Source organism: Gavia stellata, chromosome 18 (genome assembly GCF_030936135.1).
Source record: "Gavia stellata isolate bGavSte3 chromosome 18, bGavSte3.hap2, whole genome shotgun sequence".
In the NCBI taxonomy this organism is placed as follows: domain Eukaryota; kingdom Metazoa; phylum Chordata; class Aves; order Gaviiformes; family Gaviidae; genus Gavia; species Gavia stellata.
In genome coordinates this window covers 19,391,087-19,412,123 of record NC_082611.1, presented here as the reverse complement: position 1 = coordinate 19,412,123, position 21,037 = coordinate 19,391,087, and the positions used below count along the sequence as shown (strand labels likewise).

The window sequence follows — 21,037 nt, the reverse complement described above, 5'->3', positions numbered from 1 at the left end:
AACACACTGAAACGCAAATACATCTCTCTGTCTGGGAGAATTAGCAGTCATGGCATCCTTCAATCCAAACATCTGTCCGCTATATGTCTCATTGACAAACCCTTTGGATTCAGCACTCTGAAAATATTTTCTGGAAAAGATAGATTGTCAGAAATGTCAAATTTACATAAATTTATTAAAATAGCAAGCAAGAAAATCTGACTAAATGCATGATTTTATTTGTAGATAATTTTCTTCTTTTTAGTCACTTTCTCAATATAAAGTTTGCTCTTACTGGTAGTTGCAAAAATAAAAAGATGTATTTACAACCAGGTATTATTTGGTGAGAAGATGTGCCATCTGGAATGCTGTGTTTTTACACGCAAAATGATGTTTTCAGCTGCTTTTTTGTCAGAAAATGTTTCTTGTTTGCTAGATCATTTTTTTATGTACGACAGTGTCAGACTAGATGTGGATGATAAGTTTTCTTTTACAGATTTGTAAAACCAGTGCTTTAAAACATTTCTACTGCTATTTACAATATTTTTAATGCTGAAGTTTATGACAATACACAGCATTATAATATTTATTTTTTAACCCATTGTCTCTTAAGTGTCAGGGTGCAGCATTTTTATGCATTTGAAATATTTTCGTTTGTCACAGTAAGCTTAAGCGGTGTCATTCTATACTTACTAGCGTTTTGATATATGCAAAAGAGACATGCTGAGCATTACAATCGTAAATTTAAATTGAAAAAGTTTTACAGTAACAAATAGCTTTTTTGACGACCACCGTTCTGCTAAAAGGCAAAGCTTGTGCTTTTAGGTTCTCCAGCATTTTTTGGTTTGTTTGTTTGTTATACCCTATTATTAAGTTTTTTTCAGGTTTTTTTAGAGTTTCTGTTATAACTTAGATTACTGTATTGGTGTGCTTAATATGTGAGAACAATATCCATTATTTTTTATATATCTGGTGTCTTTCAAGAGAAAGTAATTTTATGTTTTCTGTTATTCTGTTTTCACATAAGAATGGAAAGTATGTAAAAAGCAATGGCATTTGCTTGCTCCGGGTTGGCATATAACGAAAGTCTATACCAGAGTCTTACTTAGAAAATTAAAACATAAGTACTATTAAAGTCGAGAACCCAAATCTTTTGTTAAGATGCTTCAGTAACAAAAGGTCCAGGATGTAGGAAATAGTGTGTGCCATTAGGATATCATACATCTGGTAATAAGTTGAGGGAAGGAAAGAGATATAGGTGTTTATGTCAGCTTGACCATTCAAGCATTTTCCAGATAACAGGATATGGAGCGCTGTCCAGAAATAGCACCTTGTTCCCAATGTTTGTTAGCATAAACAAAAGCATTGCCAAACAATTGTCAACAATCACTGCTTTTTTATCTCATAAAGCTGTCTTTAATTTTGTATTGTAATCCCTGCCTTCCAAAAAATATTTTGTAAAAGATTTTAAAAATTGTTGCATGTGGAATCTTTTGGTAATTCCTATAAAAGCCTTTTCCTATATTACCATGAAAACCTCAGAATAGAAAGCCATATACCATGGTGGGGTCAAAGGGCAGCAATAATTCATTTGACTCCTTGCCAACCTCATCTTTTTGCAACCTGACGTGGTGGCTTCAAAAGAGAGGTGGTTGGGAAATGCACTCTAGCTCAACTGTTGTGCAACATGCTATCTAGTTAATTGTAACTAAGCTCCATTAAAAAGATAATGCCAAACAAACCATGCAAGATAGCTTTATTTCTTAGATCATGCTCTTGAATAAAATGAAATTATTTCCGAACACAACTATTTAAATCAGTGTTGTTGGAAAGGTATAGCCACAGAAATATCAGTATGTCAGGAAATTAATATGAAACTTCAAATAACTTTGAGGGAAGCAGAGATCTTAGAGACTTGACATATCCCCAGACTTTATGAGCTTATCAGTTGTACAAGGACAGAGGAGTTCTTGGACTTCGAAGGGATTTTCTGCAGCTCCAACAAACTTTGTAATTTATCTAGCCCGTGAAATGAATGAATGAATGGTCTCTGGTAGATTAAAAAATCCACACACAAAAAAAAAACCAACCCCAAACCCCTCTGCCTGTTCCCTGGCCCAGCCCTGAGAGAGCTCCTGCGCTGAAGCTGTGCGGCGAACTATGGACTGTGCTTATCAGGGAGCATTATTGACGGTGTGTAGTGTCTCAGGAGCAGCACCCCTGCACCTCCACGCATAGTTATAGCTTCCAGACTGGAGTTTGGATCGCTTCTGGCTAACGTGGTATGTGCAAAGAGTTGCTGGTTGCCACAGAATCATCCTTTGGTAGGAATAAACATAAACGATGTCAGACGCACTCGTTTACCTGTGAATATAGAAAGAAAGAATGAAAATGGGAGCATTACTTTCTCTTTAATAATAGAATTCATCAGCTGCATGTTAAAACCTGTGTCTTTGCAAGCCATCTTGGAAACAGATCTTACCTTTCTCCCATTGCATTTTGTAAGGTATTTTCAGTTTTCAAATTGCTCTGTGTAGGTGCTATTTTTTAATCTTAAAAGGAGCAAAAGATAACCTTCATAGAATTCATTGAAAAAGAGTTAGCTGGAACCTGGAGATTCTTCCAGGAGAACAGGAGAAGTGTACTTTTGGACCCCTGTATTATACACGTGATTTAGCACTCGCTTCCAGGGAATTTGAACGCCATTGACTGAAAGAGCTATCAAACTGCAGAAAAGAATATGGTAATCAAAAAGAAACTATGCATGCAACTTGCTTTTACAGATCGCAGCTCTATTAAGCCCTTTAAATATGTGATGCTGTCTTGCAGTGGTAAATGTAAGGTGGTGCAATAATACCTTAGGAAAGAAAGGTGGTTTTAATTTAAAAACCAGCTCCTCTACTTAGAATAAGGGAGTCTGAGTAGTTGGGTTACAAGAGTAATAGTTTTAATCTATAATAATTCCTAGTCATTGACTATAGTTGTATTTAGATAGTAGGACTTTGTATATGTATAAAAACGTTTATTCTATGCTACCCGTTGTCATCTGTCTTGGGACATTGCTGTGACTGTTCAAGATGAAGATGAAGATGAAATTGTGTTGTGCTTTTTTTCTTTTTTTTTTTTTCCCCCCTCTTCCCATTGTGTGCAGTGGGGCTCCCGAAAAAACCTGCTGGCAGTGAACAACATCAGCTCTGTGGTGATCCTCAGTGAGCAGGCCATGTCGTCTCATTTTCATCAGCAAGTGGCCGTTGTACAGGTGTCTCCCAACCTGTTTAATGTGACCTTCTTCAGCACAGGAACCACACAAAGTCTTCGTGTTGATATGAATGTTAATGGAGTCTTCACTACTAAGGTTAATGGGTTTTTTTCATTTATTTGCTTGATTGTTTGCCTAGTTAGGTGTACGGAGACCAAACTTTCTAAGTCTTAATATAACCCTTCTTTGATACTCAATTTATTGTGTGATGGAAGTATTGTTATGATGGTGGCAATGATGCTGTGGTGGAGCTGATTTTCAGATAGCACAGCAACTCAGTAATTCTCTGGGTGCTGACCAGAGAACTTTTGGGTTACCAAAAGCCTTCCAACTCAATATACAGAGGAACTAGTGAATGGTGGCTATTGTGTGGAAGGTCTTGCTGCGTTACTGCATGAATTCCCATATGATTCCAAAAGAAACTGAATGTATGTATTCTTTTTTTTTTTTTTTTTTTAATTGGTTTAGGATGGTGTAGTATTCTGGAACGGGAAGCAAGTTACCGTCTTTGAGTGCTCAGGAGATACCTTCAGAAGTGCAGGTAGGACTTAGAACACTGATCAGAGTTGCAATGGTTCTCTTCCTCCAAAGTTACATGTTCTTTTCATCTATGATAGCTGATGGACTGTAATCATAAGTGCAAAGTGAAAAATATTATTAACACTAATTAGACTTCATATTCCCATTTTGCAGAATAGAAAGATTAGGTTATAATCATCAACAAAACCAGAACTGAAGTGCCAACTCCTACATCTGTGCTTTATTCGCTAAATATGCTGGGATATAATGTGTGGGTTAACTTCAGAGTATGTTGGTATTCCTGTATATGAGTAGCAGTGCAGCAACAGAGGTCAAACCAAAGGTGATGTGCATCTGTAGGCATAAAATTAAAATACATATCCTCTTAATCTCTGTTCAGCTACAACCCAATCCTGGAAGTACCTAAAGACTAAATGTGCTTCATTCATAGAGTTCCTAAGGCATCCGAGTGTGTGACTGGCCTTGACAAAACCAAGCATCTTGTTGCTGTTTCCCACAGATTAGATGTATACCTGCCTGTCACACCTAGAGCTAACATATCATACAGGGCCTTGCACAAAACATGATATGAGGATAAGGCTGCTTCTTTTTATCTTTTAAGTAAATCATTCCACCAGTTGATCAAGAACAGAATTTTTTTCCTACTTTTGTAGCCATAGCTCTTGTTGCCTTCTACAGATAGGTCATGGTAATGGCTATTGAATGCTTTTCTATTTTGCTTGGGAGAAACTGTAATCAAGGTTACATAGCACTCACACAGGAACTGGGAAGGAGTGGGTTTTAGTCCCAGCTGTCAGGAAAATCTGTTTCATAAATTGCTGTATATACAGCCAAGTCAAGTACATTAGTTTTTTTATTTCTGCTTTGAGAAACAGGTTATGCAGAATTCCATCAATCCCATCCAAAATCTTGAGAGTTTAGGCTTTGTCTTTTAAGAACCATCAAGTGTTTTCTGAGAAGTGGCTTATCTTGTCTATATTTACTCATTTATTTTTTAACTTTCCCGTACTGAATCAATGCGTTATTACCACCAAGGTTCCAACAGTCTACAACACTCATGAAATTATTTAAGAGCCACTCTTCTTTTCTGATAGATTCCTTTTTCGCTCTTCAGTTGTAGTTCAATGAAGGAAGGAGTGAATTCTCTTAATGGAACCTCACATTGCACTAGTCTTTTTCTTTCTTTCACTCCCCATATCAACGCTTTCCCCTTCCTCTCCCACTTGTTTTCATGGGCAGAGTGTACAAAACACTTGTTTTCAGTAGGAATCCCAGCTTTTGGTTGTAGTGGCAGAATGGAAGAAGGCTGCAACACCAAGGAGTTTGGGAATCAGTAGAGACTGACAGATTGAAAAATGCATTTGGTGTAAGATAGTGGAAATTTTGAAGGCTTTAAGTAAAGATTCCTTTTATTTTTTTCCTTTTCAAAAATCTGTTTATTGTAATGACGGCTTTATTGTGATTGTTCCAGGCTCTTTTCTTTGTGACTCTCCAGTTCTGTCCGTGCATGGAGAAAATTTGTACACAGTTGAGCCGTATCGGGTCCAGGTCCGCACCTGGCAGGTAAGAGCTGATGAAGCCCTGAAGCAGAAAGATCTTCGACATTTTGTGTTCTTTAAAAAGTCTGTCACTTTAAACACTACTGCACCGTAACTAATAAGTATTTATAAAAGATACCAGAATTCTGTAAGGGCCAGACTTTAAGAGGATCAAAATTGCATGCAGGTTGAATATGTATATGTATATTACTGACAGGAAAATGAACATACTGAATATTCTTATAAGATAATGAAAAGTACCCCCTGCACATTCTGTGTGTTCCTGCAAAATCTTTTGCTTAACCTTTGCAGCCTTTGCTCATCTGTGGGAACCAAAAGGAGAAATCTAATTACCGGAGTTCTATGATACATAATTTTATTTAAGAAATAAATATTGTATTTCGAATGGGTGGGATTTATCACAGTAAGGGCTGATTTAATTAATATATTTATTTTTGCAGCTGTATATTAAAGGACCTTCAGGGACTTGTGTCCCTCTTAGTTGGAAAAAGTTGTGTTATTGAAGAGGAAATTGTTGCAGAAGGATACCTCTAAATTTTGACTTTTTTGGACGCTATACATCCAGTTTTCAACCTGAAACACAGATTGCATTTGTAGAGACCATGTGTGTCGGTGTGTGTAGTTTCTCTAACTTTGCTGGTGGTGATTTGTCTAACATAGAAGTTCAGCAGTTACTTAACTTGGTGACAAAATCAGTCCCTTCTAGTTAGACTCTGAACACACAAACCTGGTGTTACACATTTCTTCTCAGGGAACAGTTAAACAGCTGCTGGTGTTCTCTGAAGCAGAGGGGAATCCATGCCTCTTGGATGTCTGCGGAAATTTCCTGGCTGTGGGAACTGATTTGGCTCACTTTAAAATCTTTGATCTCTCTCGCAGGTATTAATAAGTCTTTTAAAAACACCTGTTTATAATTAAGTGTATATTTTGTGGGGAGGGGAGAATCTTTAGTTGGTTTTGATCTGATGAAAAGTGATAGCCACTTTGAATCTTGAGACAATACATGCAGCCTATGTGAACTGGTGGCCTATCCCTAAAGCAAGGGAAGAGCCACAGAATTATCAGACAAATCCTGGGATAAGTAACAATCAATAATTTTTCAAAGAGGATATTGTGAGGGATATTTGTGTGCTTTTGAAAACGGGTGGAGAATTTATGGAAGATCAAGACGAGGACGTCGCATGTTTCTGCCGATAACTTGAATAAGACTTTAACCTCGGAAGAGTTGAAATAAAGAAAAAAAAAATGCTAGGTCTCGTATCTCCTCATAAATCAACAAACTTGATTCAGTGAATCCATGGAGGAAGTGAACCTAGAATTGTGGACTCTCTGTTCTTCCTCCTGTTTAGGTTGACAGAAGTTTACTTGACTTGAGTTCAGACTTTACTGCGTGTTCCCATGCTGACAAACAGCTGTGGCATGAAAAAGATAACATGCCTGACATGACTTTCAGTTTGAAAATGTATCTGCTAATGACAAATACAATTTTGAAAACCTGAAAAACCTCAAGAGTGAAACTGAATCTGTTCTTCCGTGCACACCGTCACCAGAGGAAAGCTAAAGTCTAGTTAGTTACCCACTTGGAAACACGTTACCTGTGTTGAGATGGCACAAATTCTGTATGGCACACAATTTGAAGGTTATTGGATTTGGGCAGGTTGTAACTAGCACAAATATTGGATTATGATGTCTGATAGTGGAGAAAAAGTAGCTTAACTCCTGCATGCTATGTTAAATTTTTGTGGCTAGTAATGAAAATACCCCTTCTCAAATGATGACAGTATAGCACTCTTTAATTTCAAAGCAAGCATAGTTGGCTTAGAATAAATGAGAGATCTAAACATGTTGTTTTTACAGAATCAAAGATTTTTTTCATGGGATCATATTACGGGCCTAAATTACTGTCACTTCTTTCTGTCGCATTCGTTTGATTAATGAGATTTGTCCTCTTTGTTGCTGAATGATTGCTGGGTTTGTATCTATACCGGCAGTAAGATTCTTTTGAGATAATAAAAAAGCAGGGGTGGGCATGGTGGATGTTAAGTATGTGAATGATACAGTCCTTTGGAATTTACGTACAGAGGGGAAGTGACCAGTAAGATGATGTCAATACCACCCCCCAAAGACATTTCTTTACTTCTGCTCCACAGTGTGTTTTCCATACACAGAACTTTTAGGCTATATTCAACATTCATGGTACTGTTCAACTTACTTAGGTAGGAAAAACAGACCTCTAAATTCAAAATTATGGTAGGATGTTCTTGCTGTATAGCCCTGTTTTGGGAATCCTGTAGGAGCACTGAAGTTTATTCTTGCTGATTCATTGAGGAAGGAGTGTCTCATTAACTTCTGAAAGAAAGGCAGGTCGCAGCAATTCTCTGGAGAGGAAATTGGAGTCCGGGGCAGTGGTGTCATAAGGTAGAAACAGTTTGTTTTTAAAAGTCTTACCTATAATTTGAAAAATGTTTTGGCTGATGCGTATTGCCAGTTGCTTGCCACCATATGATTTAAGTTTATTCCTTTCCACAGAGAGGCGAAAGTGCACTGCAATAGCAAGAATTTCTCTGAGCTGTTTCCTGGCCTTGGAGGCATTGCATCTGTCAAGTGCAATGCTAATGGCAATAAAGTCAGCATCCTTGTTAGCAAGGTGAGGCAAAGCTCTTCATTTACCCCCCTAGGACTGACCATCAGTTAATAGACTGGTGCAGTACAAGAAGATTACTGAAGACACAAGATTCACTTCTTGGAAACAAACCTACATGTTCTATGCCATGTATTGGGTCTTGAAATGTCATGTCCAAGCATGTAACTAAACACTAAAGTTAAGGTATGTTAAGGTTTTGTACATGCGGTGAGAAGAACAAACCAGAAAAGGAAGCAATATTTCAGTTACAAAAGCTACTTTATAGCGTTTCAAAGAAATCAAAGGCTAACTTGCTAGAATAGAAAAACAGCAAGAAATTTTCTGATATTTCTTCCAATGAATGTTCTTGTGTGATTACCAGTAAATAAAACTGAGAGCATGAATCGGATGAGATAAACACACCATCTGAACTTCACCTTTTTTCTTTCTGACTGCATGTTTCAGCAACTTTTGTTTTCCCTTCTTATAGGCGGATGGGAACATTGATTCCAAGATCTGTTTCTATGATGTTGAAATGGACAAAGTTACGCTCTTTGATTTCAAGGCTGAACAGGGAAATGGTAGAGAGAAGCTTTCTCCTGGACAGGGCATTGACAAGTAAGAAGCTTGTATTTCGAGACGTATTACTTGTGGATTTAAGATAGGAATCTGCCCTATGAAGACAAGTGACACCTTGATGCTGGCGGTCCTCTGTCTTTGTGTAGGAGCTTGTACGAATTTAATTATTTTATTTCTAAAGAATTAATTAAAACTAGTGCATTGTATGTCAATCAACCTGCATCCCTATCTCTTCCAATGCGTGAACTAGGGAGTGTCAAATGAAGGTATCAGAAAGTAAGCTCAAAATAAGCAGGAGGAGGCAGTTCTTCAGACAACATGCAGCTGAGCTAAGGAACTCCTTGCCAAAGGAAGTTATAGATGATGACGGAAGGGTTCATGGAGTTATTGGACAAATTCATAGAAGACACATGCAGTCAGAGTTATTAGATATGTGGAAGCCATATCTGGCTCAAGAGGTCTCTGAGAGGAGGGTGTTTGGGTGTTGGGAGGGTATGCGTAGAGGTATTATATGACTGGAATCTTAAAATAAAGAAAAATCTTGGAAAATCTTGGAAAGCTACTCTTCCATGAAGACTTTACGGGGCATGAACTGAAAAGATGACATTCTGAAGCTCCTCCTAGGAAAAAAGTTAATTTTCAAGTCCAATACAGGATGTTTTTGTATGGATAAAAACTCGTGAAATGTCTATTTAGAACTGACAGCTTTGTTTTCATACAAGCTGTTCTGTGGCAAATACATTAGAAATCCTAATAGCAAGGCAGCAAAATGCAGTGAACTAGGTATTCTCATGGAAGTATGGTGGAATGTTAGGGTACAAATTCCCATCTGGTTTTACAATAACTTTTCTGACTGTATTTTTCTTAAGAAAAAAACGGCATTAGAATAGAAGGTGATTTGCTTTTGTAACAACTGTCTGCTATAGGTATTACAAGCAAAAAAGGATTTACTCTCCTTATCACTGAAAACCGGAATCACAGAATCACTAAGGTTGGAAAAGACCTGTAAGATCATCAAGTCCAACCGTCAACTAACACCAACCAACACAACTAACACCATGCCCATTAAACCATGTCCCACAATGCCTCGTCCACACTTTGTAAAAGAAACTACCCAGCTCATGAAAAACTAAGGACAGTGCAAATTTGGGGCCTTAATGTCTTGGTCAGTTATACAAACAGTGTAATGAGTAGTGAGGAAGTTGTTTTCAAGTGTAGTATCTGCGTAGCCCAACAGAGGCCACCACAAGCTACTCATACTATTTCACTGATACTGGATGGTGTCGGTGTGAATAATCCATTTATCTGTGCTTCATTTTAGAGTATCTTGAAATTGGAATGAGTAAACTCACCAGAAATGAATAATAACTTATACTTCTTCCCCTTCTCTCTCTCTCCTAAGGCAGAATCTAAACACTCCCAATTTTTTTACACAAAAACTTTTTTTTCAGTTTGTGAGTAATTTATTTTGAATTCAGTGGCGTGGATAGGACATTGTGTATTTCTGCATCCCTTTGAATCTCTCCCTTAATTTGCCTTCCAGATCTACTCCTATCCTCCCTACAAAGTTCACCCTTCAGTGGTGACAACAAATGAGAAAAATATTTTAATGACCACTTTGGTTTCTCTCTTTTTAAAAATTTGACACCTATTTATACTCTATTTTCAGAAGAATCCTAAGCTATTGCTAAAATAATCTGATTCTGTATAAGTGGAGTCTTAACATGGCTGGCACTGAAGCACTATTTAAATGGCCGAAGGAGGCAGTAGAATGCTTCTTATTTAAACTGCTGCCAGAGAGTGGCTTTCCTAAGGTTGTCCTTGCGCTTAACGTGCTATTTCACAGTGCCTCGGAATTCTTCGTACACAGTATGAAGTTCGAGCGCAGTACTGAGGAAAGGGAATGAACTGTGGCGTATCTAGAGACTGTACCCCAGCTGCAGGTCAGGTTCAGCTGCAACTCGGGAGTTTCCCTCAGCGCTGAGAAGCTCAGCAGTTCAAAGCATCGGTCACACTGCATACCCAGGTCTCTTTGCTGAACTCTCAATAGAGAGAGATCCATTACCTGAGAATATAAACTAATTTCTTATTTTTTTTTCCCCATCAGTTCAAGCACAATCGTCTAGTTGTGATCTTTTATGACCACTGCTTAGCTGGATTTGAACATGAGGCATATGTACTAGAAACTCTCTCTTTACTGCTTATCTAAATGCACGTCGGTGTCCTCAAGCTATCTTTAAGCTGGCTGGGCATTTCTAGCAGTGCTGGCGACAAGCACCTTGGGGCAGATTGTAAAATCCACGAGAAGATAGAGCTGAGGTAGTCCCACATTACAGTACCTACACCGGCAGCAGTTGCTAAGGTAGATCATTTGAAGGATGTTCAGGTATTCCTTTAGGACATCTAATCTCAGCGGAGACAGATTTTGAATGCCTATTTGTGTTTGTGGCAGTACCAGCTTTTTTTTCTACTGAAATGCTTTATGTCGTATAGTCATGGTTAATGCATACAGAACAAACCAAAAGTGGTGTTGCCATGTATAAAGTGTTAGGAGGTAGGAAGATGTATATGGCTAATGTTATAATGCAGAGGTACTGGTATAGATAACTGATCATCATCTGAAAATGATCCCTTGGTTAGTCCTTTATTTACATCCATGCACTGAATGGGCTGGAATTATTTTGTCTCCTTTTCCACATTTTTTTTCGTGTCTTTTGGTAGGTCTGTTGTGGAGTATCCAGAGTTGCACAGTCACATCCCTGCTTGCCATTTCTGGGACCAGAGTGAACCAAGACTTTTTGTGTGTGAAGCAGTTCTTGAAACAGGCCTACAATCTCCAGACCAGAAGAAAAACCAGACTGAGAGCATGGTATGGTCTTTTTGTTTGTTTGTTTTACCTTGCTTTACATGGAGTTCTCCCTGTCCAATTAATAAATCACTGGTCCTTCATTAAGGACGTGGGAGTAGGTGATATACGTTACCTTGTACAAACATGAGTAGTGAAACTATGTATTTGGTGTCTGTGGCTTCAGGCGGTCACTGGACGTTAGCTTTATGGTTTAGCCCTAGCTTGAATACAGTGATGAAGAGAAAGAGGTGTTTTCTTTATCAATGCTAGAATCTTGAGGATGATCATAATGCAAGCTTGTATCTGGGCTACAGATTTTCAGGTGACATTAATGGGTGAATTGAGAATCTAGAGATTTGATACTTACTCTCATTTTAAAAAAAATAATGCAGATTTTATATCTTGAGTCCACTTGTAGCAGCAAGAATTAATTTGATAGAATAACAGGGACCCTACTGTTAAGGTGGACAGTGAAGTACATTCTTCCCACCCAGTTCTTACCATCTTCTGCTTTGCTGGACAGACATTGTACATGTTACAGTACTTCCAAAATTGTCTTTTATGGTCTTTTTTACATTATAAAAAGATTTCATTTTTATTGATCAGAAATGATCTAATCAAAGATTTCTTTCATCAGACCAACAATTCTTTCCCTCTTCCCCTGCTAACATGCTTGTAGTGGTCCTTACCATTTTGTCTGTACAGAACTGCCTGTCCTTCATAAACATTCCATTGATTTGAAATGTCCATGTTGATTTAAAGTTTTCTAATTCGTGCATGATTTTAGTTAAACCTCTTCCAGTTAGAGATAGGAAGCTCTTTGTTTCTTTTTTTGGTTGAAACGACTTTAGAAAAATCATGGGAAGATCAAGGTAGAAAGGAGGAATGGAATATGGATGTCTCAAAAGATCTTGCTAGGGTCTTCTAGCAAAGAGAAGAAACACTTCAACCTAATATTCCTAATGTAAACTAATGGAAATTCCTAAAGTAAAAATGTTTGGCTTTTACGTAAAGTTGAAAAGGAGCCCCTCACTCCAAGAAGGACACTGAGGTGCTGGAGCATGTCCAGAGAAGGGCGATGGAGCTGGTGAGGGGTCTGGAGCACAAGTCTGATGAGGAGCGGCTGAGGGAGCTGGGGTTGTTCAGTGTGGAGAAGAGGAGGCTGAGGGGAGACCTCATCGCTCTCTACAACTGCCTGAAAGGGGGTTGTGGTGAGGTGGGTGTTGGTCTCTTCTCCCAAGTGACAAGTGACAGGACAAGAGGAAATGGCCTCAAGTTGCACCAGGGGAGGTTCAGGCTGGATATTAGGAAAAATGTCTTTCCTGAGAGAGCGGTGAAGCATTGGAAGAGGCTGCCCAGGGAGGTGGTGGAGTCACCATCCCTGGAGGTGTTGAAGGAACGTGTGGACGTGGCACTGCGGGACATGGTTTAGTGGGCATGGTGGGGTTGGGGTGATGGTTGGACTTGATGATCTTACAGGTCTTTTCCAACCTTAATGATTCTGTCATTCTGTGAGTACAACTTACTTTTTGGCCCTTATTCAACAGAATTTTTAACTGTGTGCTTACCCTTTAAGAAGTGAGAAGTCTGATTAACTTCAGTTGGAAATAAATACTTCATTTTGACCTGAGTCAGGTCAATATTTAAGCTGTTACAGAAACTATTTTTAAATGGCTGGTATAATCCCTGGGAACTCACAACAGGCAGTGAGCTGCTGAAATTATAATAGAAATAATACAGTATTTAAAAGAAAAAAATTGTTGAAAACTGGGAGTATTTCTTTGACCTGAGTCAGATATGTCAGAGAGACTTCTAGAGTAGCGGTCTGCGACCAGGGACTTCCCTCTTTATGGTCGGTGAAGTTGGTTCCTGAAAGGCAGAGGTGGAGGTCTCTTTGCAGAGGAACACAGTCTGTAATGTAGAATGAGTTGTTGGCTACTTACTATAGGGAGGAAGCGTGCAGCTCTGCCCTCTCCGGCAGGTGTGTGCGTGTGAATGTATATGACATATTATTTTCAAGAGAAAGTGCTGCCAACTGAATATGGAAAATAAAAACAAAATGAAAGAAGGATATTGCAGCATAAAAACAAAACAATGCTTTACTTCCTTTTCCAGATGGATGTTTGGATTATATCATTCTTCAGTACTGAAGAGCATGGTCTTTTGCTTCAGGACAGCTTTCCATTGCCTTCATCCTACCAGGTTCTTCTGGGCATAGAGGTGCCACATTATTACTTTGCAAAAAAGGTGAGGAAATCTTTCATAGTTCCTTCCCTTCCTGTAAGTTCAGACTTTTCACTGCATGGGGATCAAATTAAACCAAATTAAGTCTGGGGTAAGTAGAGCAACTCCAATGGCAGTTGCTGCACAACGTGTTGAAATGACATAAAGATAATTCTAATGCAGGTGTGCTTGGCAGTATTCTGGAAATTGTACTGAATTGGCTTTTCATGGGTATTGCAAACTGGATGTGACGTACAAGCATAGGAGACACAGTAACTACCAGGGAATGCAACTAAAAAAGGGATGTGAAAAAAATTCTCATTCTACTCTATGTAGTCACCGTGCCTATTGCAAGTAAGGGTGTGTGTGTCAACTTTACGTAGGCCATGCGAGGGGACATTTCCTACTAGTTTCCGCAGAAGCAACCCATTTCCATGTTGGAATGGAGCTTAATCCCCACAGAATGCCAGAGAGCAAGAATACTCATCTCGCACTATCACCAAATGCCTATGTGCTACAAATACCAGGAATGCATGCTTCAACTTCTTAAACTTGAATATGAATCCAAAATTGTTTGCATCTTAGGTAAATAATAGCATGCATAATTCCATGCATACTGGAAGAAAGGAAGCCTGTTACCTACAGATTAGTTTTCTGGTTAAGCTCTGACCTGAGTTTCTTAGTGCCTGTTAAGATGATGATTTGCACTGCTCCCTTCTTGTAGGGGGAGCTTAACAGAGTCTGTTTATTTTACCAAGGCATTTATTTTTGTAAAATCTGCAGAAACTTAATATTAATGAGACTTCTTATCCTCTAAATCTTCTGAATAAGACAGACCAATGTGATCACATAAATCTAATTTCATGTCGTTTAGGAGCAGTGTTAAACAGGGAGAACGTATCTAGATGTTTTTCTAGTTAATATATTTATACTTGGAGCAGCTCTTCGCAATTTAGCCCCCTTCCAAAGAACTGACTGTTGTCACTCTTTCTGTGCAGATCTAGCTTTTAGAGTTGCACTCTGTTTTTCTTTCCTTTTTCCCTTAATTTGAAAGGTGATCTGCTGCATTTTCTAATCTTTCTTTTAACACTTTCCCCTATCATGGCTCATGCTATTTTACTTTGATATTACATCTCCTTTTCTTTTTTTTTTAACTCTGTATGGATTATTGCTGCCATTAGTTGTTTTTTCGGAGGGGATGTGTCTATAAACCTGTAAGTATCTGCATTATTTTGCTCCTCTTCCTTCATTCTCTGCTTTTCTTTCTTCTGTTTCTATTTTCTTCCCTCAGTAGGTTACTGTACCTTAGTGACTGAATTACTTGTTTTATAATAATTCATTTTGGAAACATGATTTAGTGTATGAGTTGATGCAACAAGTCTGTTTTAACCAAGTTTCATTACAGGGTTTCTTCTTATTCATTGTAATGTCTTTTCTGTCCTGGTTCCAGAAATTCCCCAAATTGTAGTCAAATGCATTTGCACTTTTGATTTCTGTCTTTTACCGTATCTAATACTTTCATTGTATAGTAATAAAATATTGGTTTTTTGTTGGCTTCTGTAAACCTTAATATTTAGTTATCTCATCTAACTATACAACTGGCGTAGAGTATATGTGAAATTTGGTGTCCTTCATGACTCAGATGATCTTCCACTGTGTTTGGCATGTGAAAGTTTCCTTGTTACACTCTAGACAGATCATTTGATACTGATGATTGACTTGATCTTTATTCTTTTTCTGAATGATGGCTAAATTGCTTTGAGCTGCCTTTCAATGACTGGTGAAAGTATCACTGAAGCTCCAGAACCGCCAATTGTATGGGGAAGGGTTTGAATCTGAGCTTTAGTATTCATAAGCTTCACACGAAGGCAAGAATAAAAGAATTGGGTCTATATAGTTAACTTTCAGAACAGCAGACTAATTTTTGAGAAGAGACTAACCTTAGAGAAAGGTTTATGTGAAACCTCCAGAAATCTGGGGACTTAATATAATAGTTGCTATTATACTCATAATAATAATATATATAAAATAATAATAATAATGACTATAATAATAGGAGGCTGCCTCTCCTGTGGTATTTTACCAGTCTCCAAACTATCACTTACATACTGTGATTGCTCGTTATGATATGCTAATCTCTTCTATGACATTCCATATTTTGGGGCATTTTCTAGGAAGTACCGAAACATTGCAACTATTGTCGCTATTGATCGTGGTCCTGCAGAAATAGAAAACTTGGACTGTAGTGCAAATAATGTAATTAATTACACGTACAAAGGAGTAAATTTCACCCTACTTGATACCTAAATGATAACATTCTCATTTTAGCTGGGAGAAGCTGGGAAAGGGCAAGCAGAGTCTGGCTCAATAAAGGTCTCTCAGATGGTTGCGAGAAGACCCATGAGAGATTTCATTGGATTAGGAGACTGTGATAAGGCTACCCAGGATGCCATGCTGAACTTCAGCTTCTATCTGACTGCTGGAGACATGGATGAGGCCTTCAAATCCATCAAGCTGATAAAAAGGTATTGTAAATATTTATATGTATTTCTTTATGGGTACCGTTTATTTTTGTTACAAGTTTGTATGAAGTTTTGATCGTCAAAAATTCTCCTTGCATTTTTCCTCTCTGATTTCATTCTCCCTTTCATTTTTAACAAGATGAAATGTCTTTATCTTACAGACATTTTAATGTATTCTCTGCTTATTCTGTCTACAAGACATTGCAAGCTCTGTGGATTCTTTTTACTAAACGGGGAAAAAATGACTGATAACAAGCAACCTTACTCTGTGTCTGAATGGCAAAAATCTCATGTTATCACTAGAAGAAAATGAACATTCACAACTTTATTTATACATTTAAAATAATCACAGTAATACCGAGTATTACAAATTCACTGACCACATAGCTGATTTTTAAATTTAAATGTACATTATTATAATATGGATATTGCAATATTAGAAGAAATAATATAATGTCTTTTAAATATTCCAATATTTTATTTAAAAAAAACCCCTGCAATTAATCATAGCATATTATTTCTAGAAAATATTTTCCAGAAAGTAATGCAGGCAAATGAATACAAATCTTAGTTGGTTTTTACAAACCTACTGCTAGAAGAAACTCTTTGTCAGCTTTATGGTATTCTACCCTGATAGTCTAGAACAATGCAGTTGTCCTAGAGCATCAGTCTCTGCAGAGTGTTGCTCACTTTGAACGTGGTGCAGAGCAGCAGTCGGGGTTGAGTTTCTTATTACATCAGAACTGAGTGCAGAACAGAACTCAAGAGCCAGCTTGATGATCACATTTTAATAAAGTGTGGTGGAAATAATGATAAAGAAGAAAAGCAGTGTACTCAGCTGGGAGCGACACAACAGTCCTAATGAATTTGTAACATTCACAGCTCATGGTCCTTCAAACCTATCAGTAACTGTGCTCAGAGTAGCATCCTTAGAGTTTTTAAACATCTGTTATTGCCTCTAGTTCCTGTATCCTAAGTATTTCTGCATAATAGTTTTTGACCTGTTGTTTTTCTTCCTGAAAGTTATGTGCACATGACTTTTGTGAGCCCACGTGCTTCTCAGGGTCAGGCTTATAAACATTATGCCTAATTCTGAAGGTACTAATTATTTTCATTTCACTACCATATTTAGTTACCAGGCAGGTCTTCTTTAAATCTCATGCTTAAGTCCTATATGTGTCTTATTTGGGTGCTTGCGTGGCGGTTATATTCTCCGATATTCACTGCGTACGTGCCTCTGAGCATTGCTGGGCAGAGCTGGGTGTCCTGACGCAGCACTCTAATCTGAAAACGTCACAGCAAATGTTAAAGCAAGCTGGGAAGAAAAGAAATTAATTTGGGCTGAAATATCTGTTCTTAATAATCGTTTCCAATAACGTAAGTCAATAGTGTCTGTGATTATTAAGGAGTCCGGGTAACCTTCTTCTGTAGATATTTGCCCTCATTGTAACACTGAAGTAGATTTTTCAGCAACGCGTATGGCCTGTTCTAGCTGCGTACCCTTTTCATTTTTAATGGCATGTCTGTTTGCGTCTAGGATAAACCTAAACCTTTGTCTCAGGATACAAAAGAAGTGGCTGAAAAAATGCAACTTAATTCTTCTGCATTCCCTTACTTTACAATTAGAATGGTTAGAGTTGCTTTTGCTTTTTACTGTCTGGGCGGTGCTGTGGCTGGGGAGCAGGTGTTGCAGCTGATGAGAAGTTCTTTGAAGAGAGGTGGGTGGAAGGACTATAGATTCATGAAATTTAAACAGCTGTTAAAATCATCACTTACTCTATAGTGAGTTTTCTGCTTTCTCAGATTGCCTGTTAACTCCAAAGCTATTGTCACTTGTCTCCTATAGCTGTTTACATTATTATTAGGGAGCAGGATAACTTTATGCAGACAGACAAAATGTGTTTGGTTGCCTCTTTTCTATATTCTCATTGCATATACTCTGTGTCTGCTACAGCTGACCCTGCTGACACGTAGCTGTGATGCTCTGTCAGGATTCTGACAATCCAACATTCTGTGCTGTACAGCAGAGGGAGAGGGCAATATAATATAATATATATAAAATTATGTGTTTTATACATATGTATATAGATGGAGCCCATCCAAATAATAATCGAGGGCCTCTGCCCACAAGAGTGAGCTTTGTGATGTCTTTCAACCCTTAGTTTTAAATTATAGCATATATTTATAGAAAACAACTCCAATGCAGATCTCCTTGGAGATCTTTCCCCTTTCAAGTCCACTCTTTCAGCACGGTGACTCAACGTAGTCGTTTTCCAGGCCACGGCGAAACCGAGCGGTCAGGGTACGGCTAATGACAATGACCCGGGGTGCCATGCAGTCCTCACGCCTATGAAGGATGTTCCATATGAGAATGGCAGCTGCCAGCGTGGCCAAAAGACAGGCTCCGATGTTCAGATAGCAAGACCAAGAGAGGTTGGTGTATGGTCCGATGCGGTAGAAAGTTACCAATCCGATAACCAGAACAAAACCTGCAAGGAGAATGTGAGAATTATTTTTAATGAGTTATTCTCTTAAATTTCTGTAGTGGCAAGATTCCATAGGCCAACATTCATGAGTCTGTAAAGCCTTTCCATCCCTATTATGATGTGCTGTATGTGTTCTTGAAGGCATATTTGGGCATGATGATCTATGCAAAGACTAGGTGCCTGAAATGGAGGCTCAATGTTAGGTTTAAATCTGTTCACTCTGATTTCAATTTCTTACTCCCACTTAGCTGTATTTCACATTGTGGTTTTTTTTCCCCATCCTCTTGTCTCACTTACGCAGATGTCCTCTTTCTTATTCCCGTTGCCAACACAGAAAACTGGTATATTAATGATAATAATAATGAAATTCTTTTATTCAGAATATGGTACGCTTATTCTGAAATTTTAAAATGTTTATTTAAGGCAGGCCACTATTGTAAACTGCAAAGACGATGAATAGCTAAGTATCTTACATAGATAATAAAAAAAATATATACAGAAAAAATATATAAAAATATATAAATATATATAAATATATATACAGAAAAAATATATAAAAAAAGGGAAGGTGAAATAAATGGGACTTTATGGTCCTACTTTTTCTACGCTGGAAAAAAGCATTATGAAGCAGGAGTAATATCATGCCTCCAGAAGCTACTAAAGGCAAGGTTTCCATTCCCTTCCTAACCTTAAGCACAGTAGTACGTTCCCTAAAAGGTGGGTAATTAATTAGAGTAATAACACTGCACTTGTCTAGCATTTCCATCCAGATGTCACAATGTGATTTGCAAAAAAATGGAAAAAAGTATTTTCCACATTCTTTTTGGTAGACACCACTGATGAATAGTAATGTTATTTCAGAGATGAGGTGGGGTGACTTTTCTAGTCATGCAGGAGGTCCATATTAGAACAAGGGGCAGAATCTGTATCCCTTGACTCCTGCTTTTCTATGTTACTAAGACTGCCCTTTCCCTGAAGAATGCACCGATAAGCACACAGTTACTTTTCTGCCCTCTGTTTATTGTATTAGTCTCTCTTCCTGTCCCTATTCTCAAATAAAACCACTTTTCAGCTTTTTAAGAGAAGTATTTTATACATGTGATTAGATTGAAACAAATATACATAAAGGCAAATATGCCTCACTAATTGGAAAAAGGTTTTCTCTTTGTTCTCCTACACACTTCCTTAACCACCACCATAACACAAGAAATATCATTGACAAAAGGACCCCTTCGTGAAGGAAGACTAGAATAAACAAAGGCCCGTAAACAGCCGGAGGATTTCTAGATACCATCTTCCTAAGTTCATGGGCAGGGACAAGTCAAGAGCAAGTAAGTCCCAGTGGCTGCATGCTGTTTTCTCAGTTAGCCGCGTTGCTTGCAAACACTGTTCCCACAGATACGTGGCAATGCTCTAAAATAGTGTGACGCCTGGCTCTGGTCCTTGATTTTCCGTGAAAGAGCACATCCTGAGTATGCATTGTATCAAGTTTCTTTCTAAAAAGAGTACTAGTAACGCAGTGAAGATGGAAAAGACACAAATTATATACAGATTAAAAAAAAAAAAAAGGAGGGAAATGAAATAGAAATAGGAGAAAAAAAATCAATCACTACTTAAGTAAGTGTGACACCGTTACTATTCTGAGAGTCAATAATGGGAAGGCTGAATCCCCCTCCTAATAAAACAATGAATGAGTATTAATTCAGGAGACGTCTGGCATCCTCAGCTCTCTTGTGTCTACTAGAAGGTGGTTTGTAACTCAATTGCTTGCTACACCTCCTCCTGAAGCAGCACTGTCCCACAGACGGCATGTACCGGAGAGGTGTTAAGTGAGGTGTCTCTTCCTAAGCATGTAAGAGGAGGAAATAGGCTCTTACAGGAGGAGTAGCTCTTTCCTGCCTCTTTGCCACTCTGCAGTAGCCTTTACTGTGAAGAAAGTCCAACCTACGCTGGATGGGTTTTAGGCTGTCGAGTCAGCTGTAAGGACAGCAATTAACTCCTTGATTTTTGTCAGTAAGTCTAGTAGTTATTTCATGGTTCAGCTTAATTATAAATGAACGTTTCATCTGGGAAAAATGTGGCCACATGGAGCACGCTGACTTAATTGCGTTGCAGAAATCACTGATCTGTACAATAATTGTTCGCTAGCACTCCCCAGTTGAGTCTGCAGGCTTACTTAGGAGGCCACTTTAGTGTTAGCCAAGTTGGAGATGGGATCCCAGTACATAGGTGGTCATCTAGCATTATTTCAAAGTATACAGGTTGGAAAGTTGCTTCTCGACTCCTCTTCAAAAAATACTGAGTTACGAAAAATTGTGAAGTTGTGCTTCTGACAAATTAAGCTTGAATCTTCATTTTTTTCAGTAATCGTTGTTGGATAACATACCTCATATCAGATTATGTATGCTTTTTAAAATCC

The 21,037-nt window shown here is 38.2% G+C and overlaps 2 protein-coding genes across 2 annotated transcripts in view; one reads left to right on the top strand and one right to left on the bottom strand.

Annotated features, from left to right (window-relative positions):
- The window catches only part of IFT140 (intraflagellar transport 140), an 87,183-nt gene that overhangs the window by 18,825 nt on the left and 47,321 nt on the right, over nt 1-21,037 (top strand). The window contains exons 10-18 of the mRNA XM_059826462.1: nt 3,131-3,334; nt 3,707-3,779; nt 5,250-5,341; nt 6,089-6,216; nt 7,867-7,984; nt 8,451-8,578; nt 11,261-11,408; nt 13,503-13,634; nt 15,939-16,135. Of these exons, the coding sequence (XP_059682445.1) occupies nt 3,131-3,334; nt 3,707-3,779; nt 5,250-5,341; nt 6,089-6,216; nt 7,867-7,984; nt 8,451-8,578; nt 11,261-11,408; nt 13,503-13,634; nt 15,939-16,135 (1,220 nt within the window). The remainder of the gene's footprint in view (nt 1-3,130; nt 3,335-3,706; nt 3,780-5,249; nt 5,342-6,088; nt 6,217-7,866; nt 7,985-8,450; nt 8,579-11,260; nt 11,409-13,502; nt 13,635-15,938; nt 16,136-21,037) is intronic.
- Nucleotides 16,526-21,037, bottom strand: part of TMEM204 (transmembrane protein 204) — a 31,800-nt gene continuing 27,288 nt past the window's right edge. Inside the window, exon 3 of the mRNA XM_059826353.1 lies at nt 16,526-18,621. Within this exon, the coding sequence (XP_059682336.1) occupies nt 18,377-18,621 (245 nt within the window). The 3' untranslated portion in view covers nt 16,526-18,376. The remainder of the gene's footprint in view (nt 18,622-21,037) is intronic.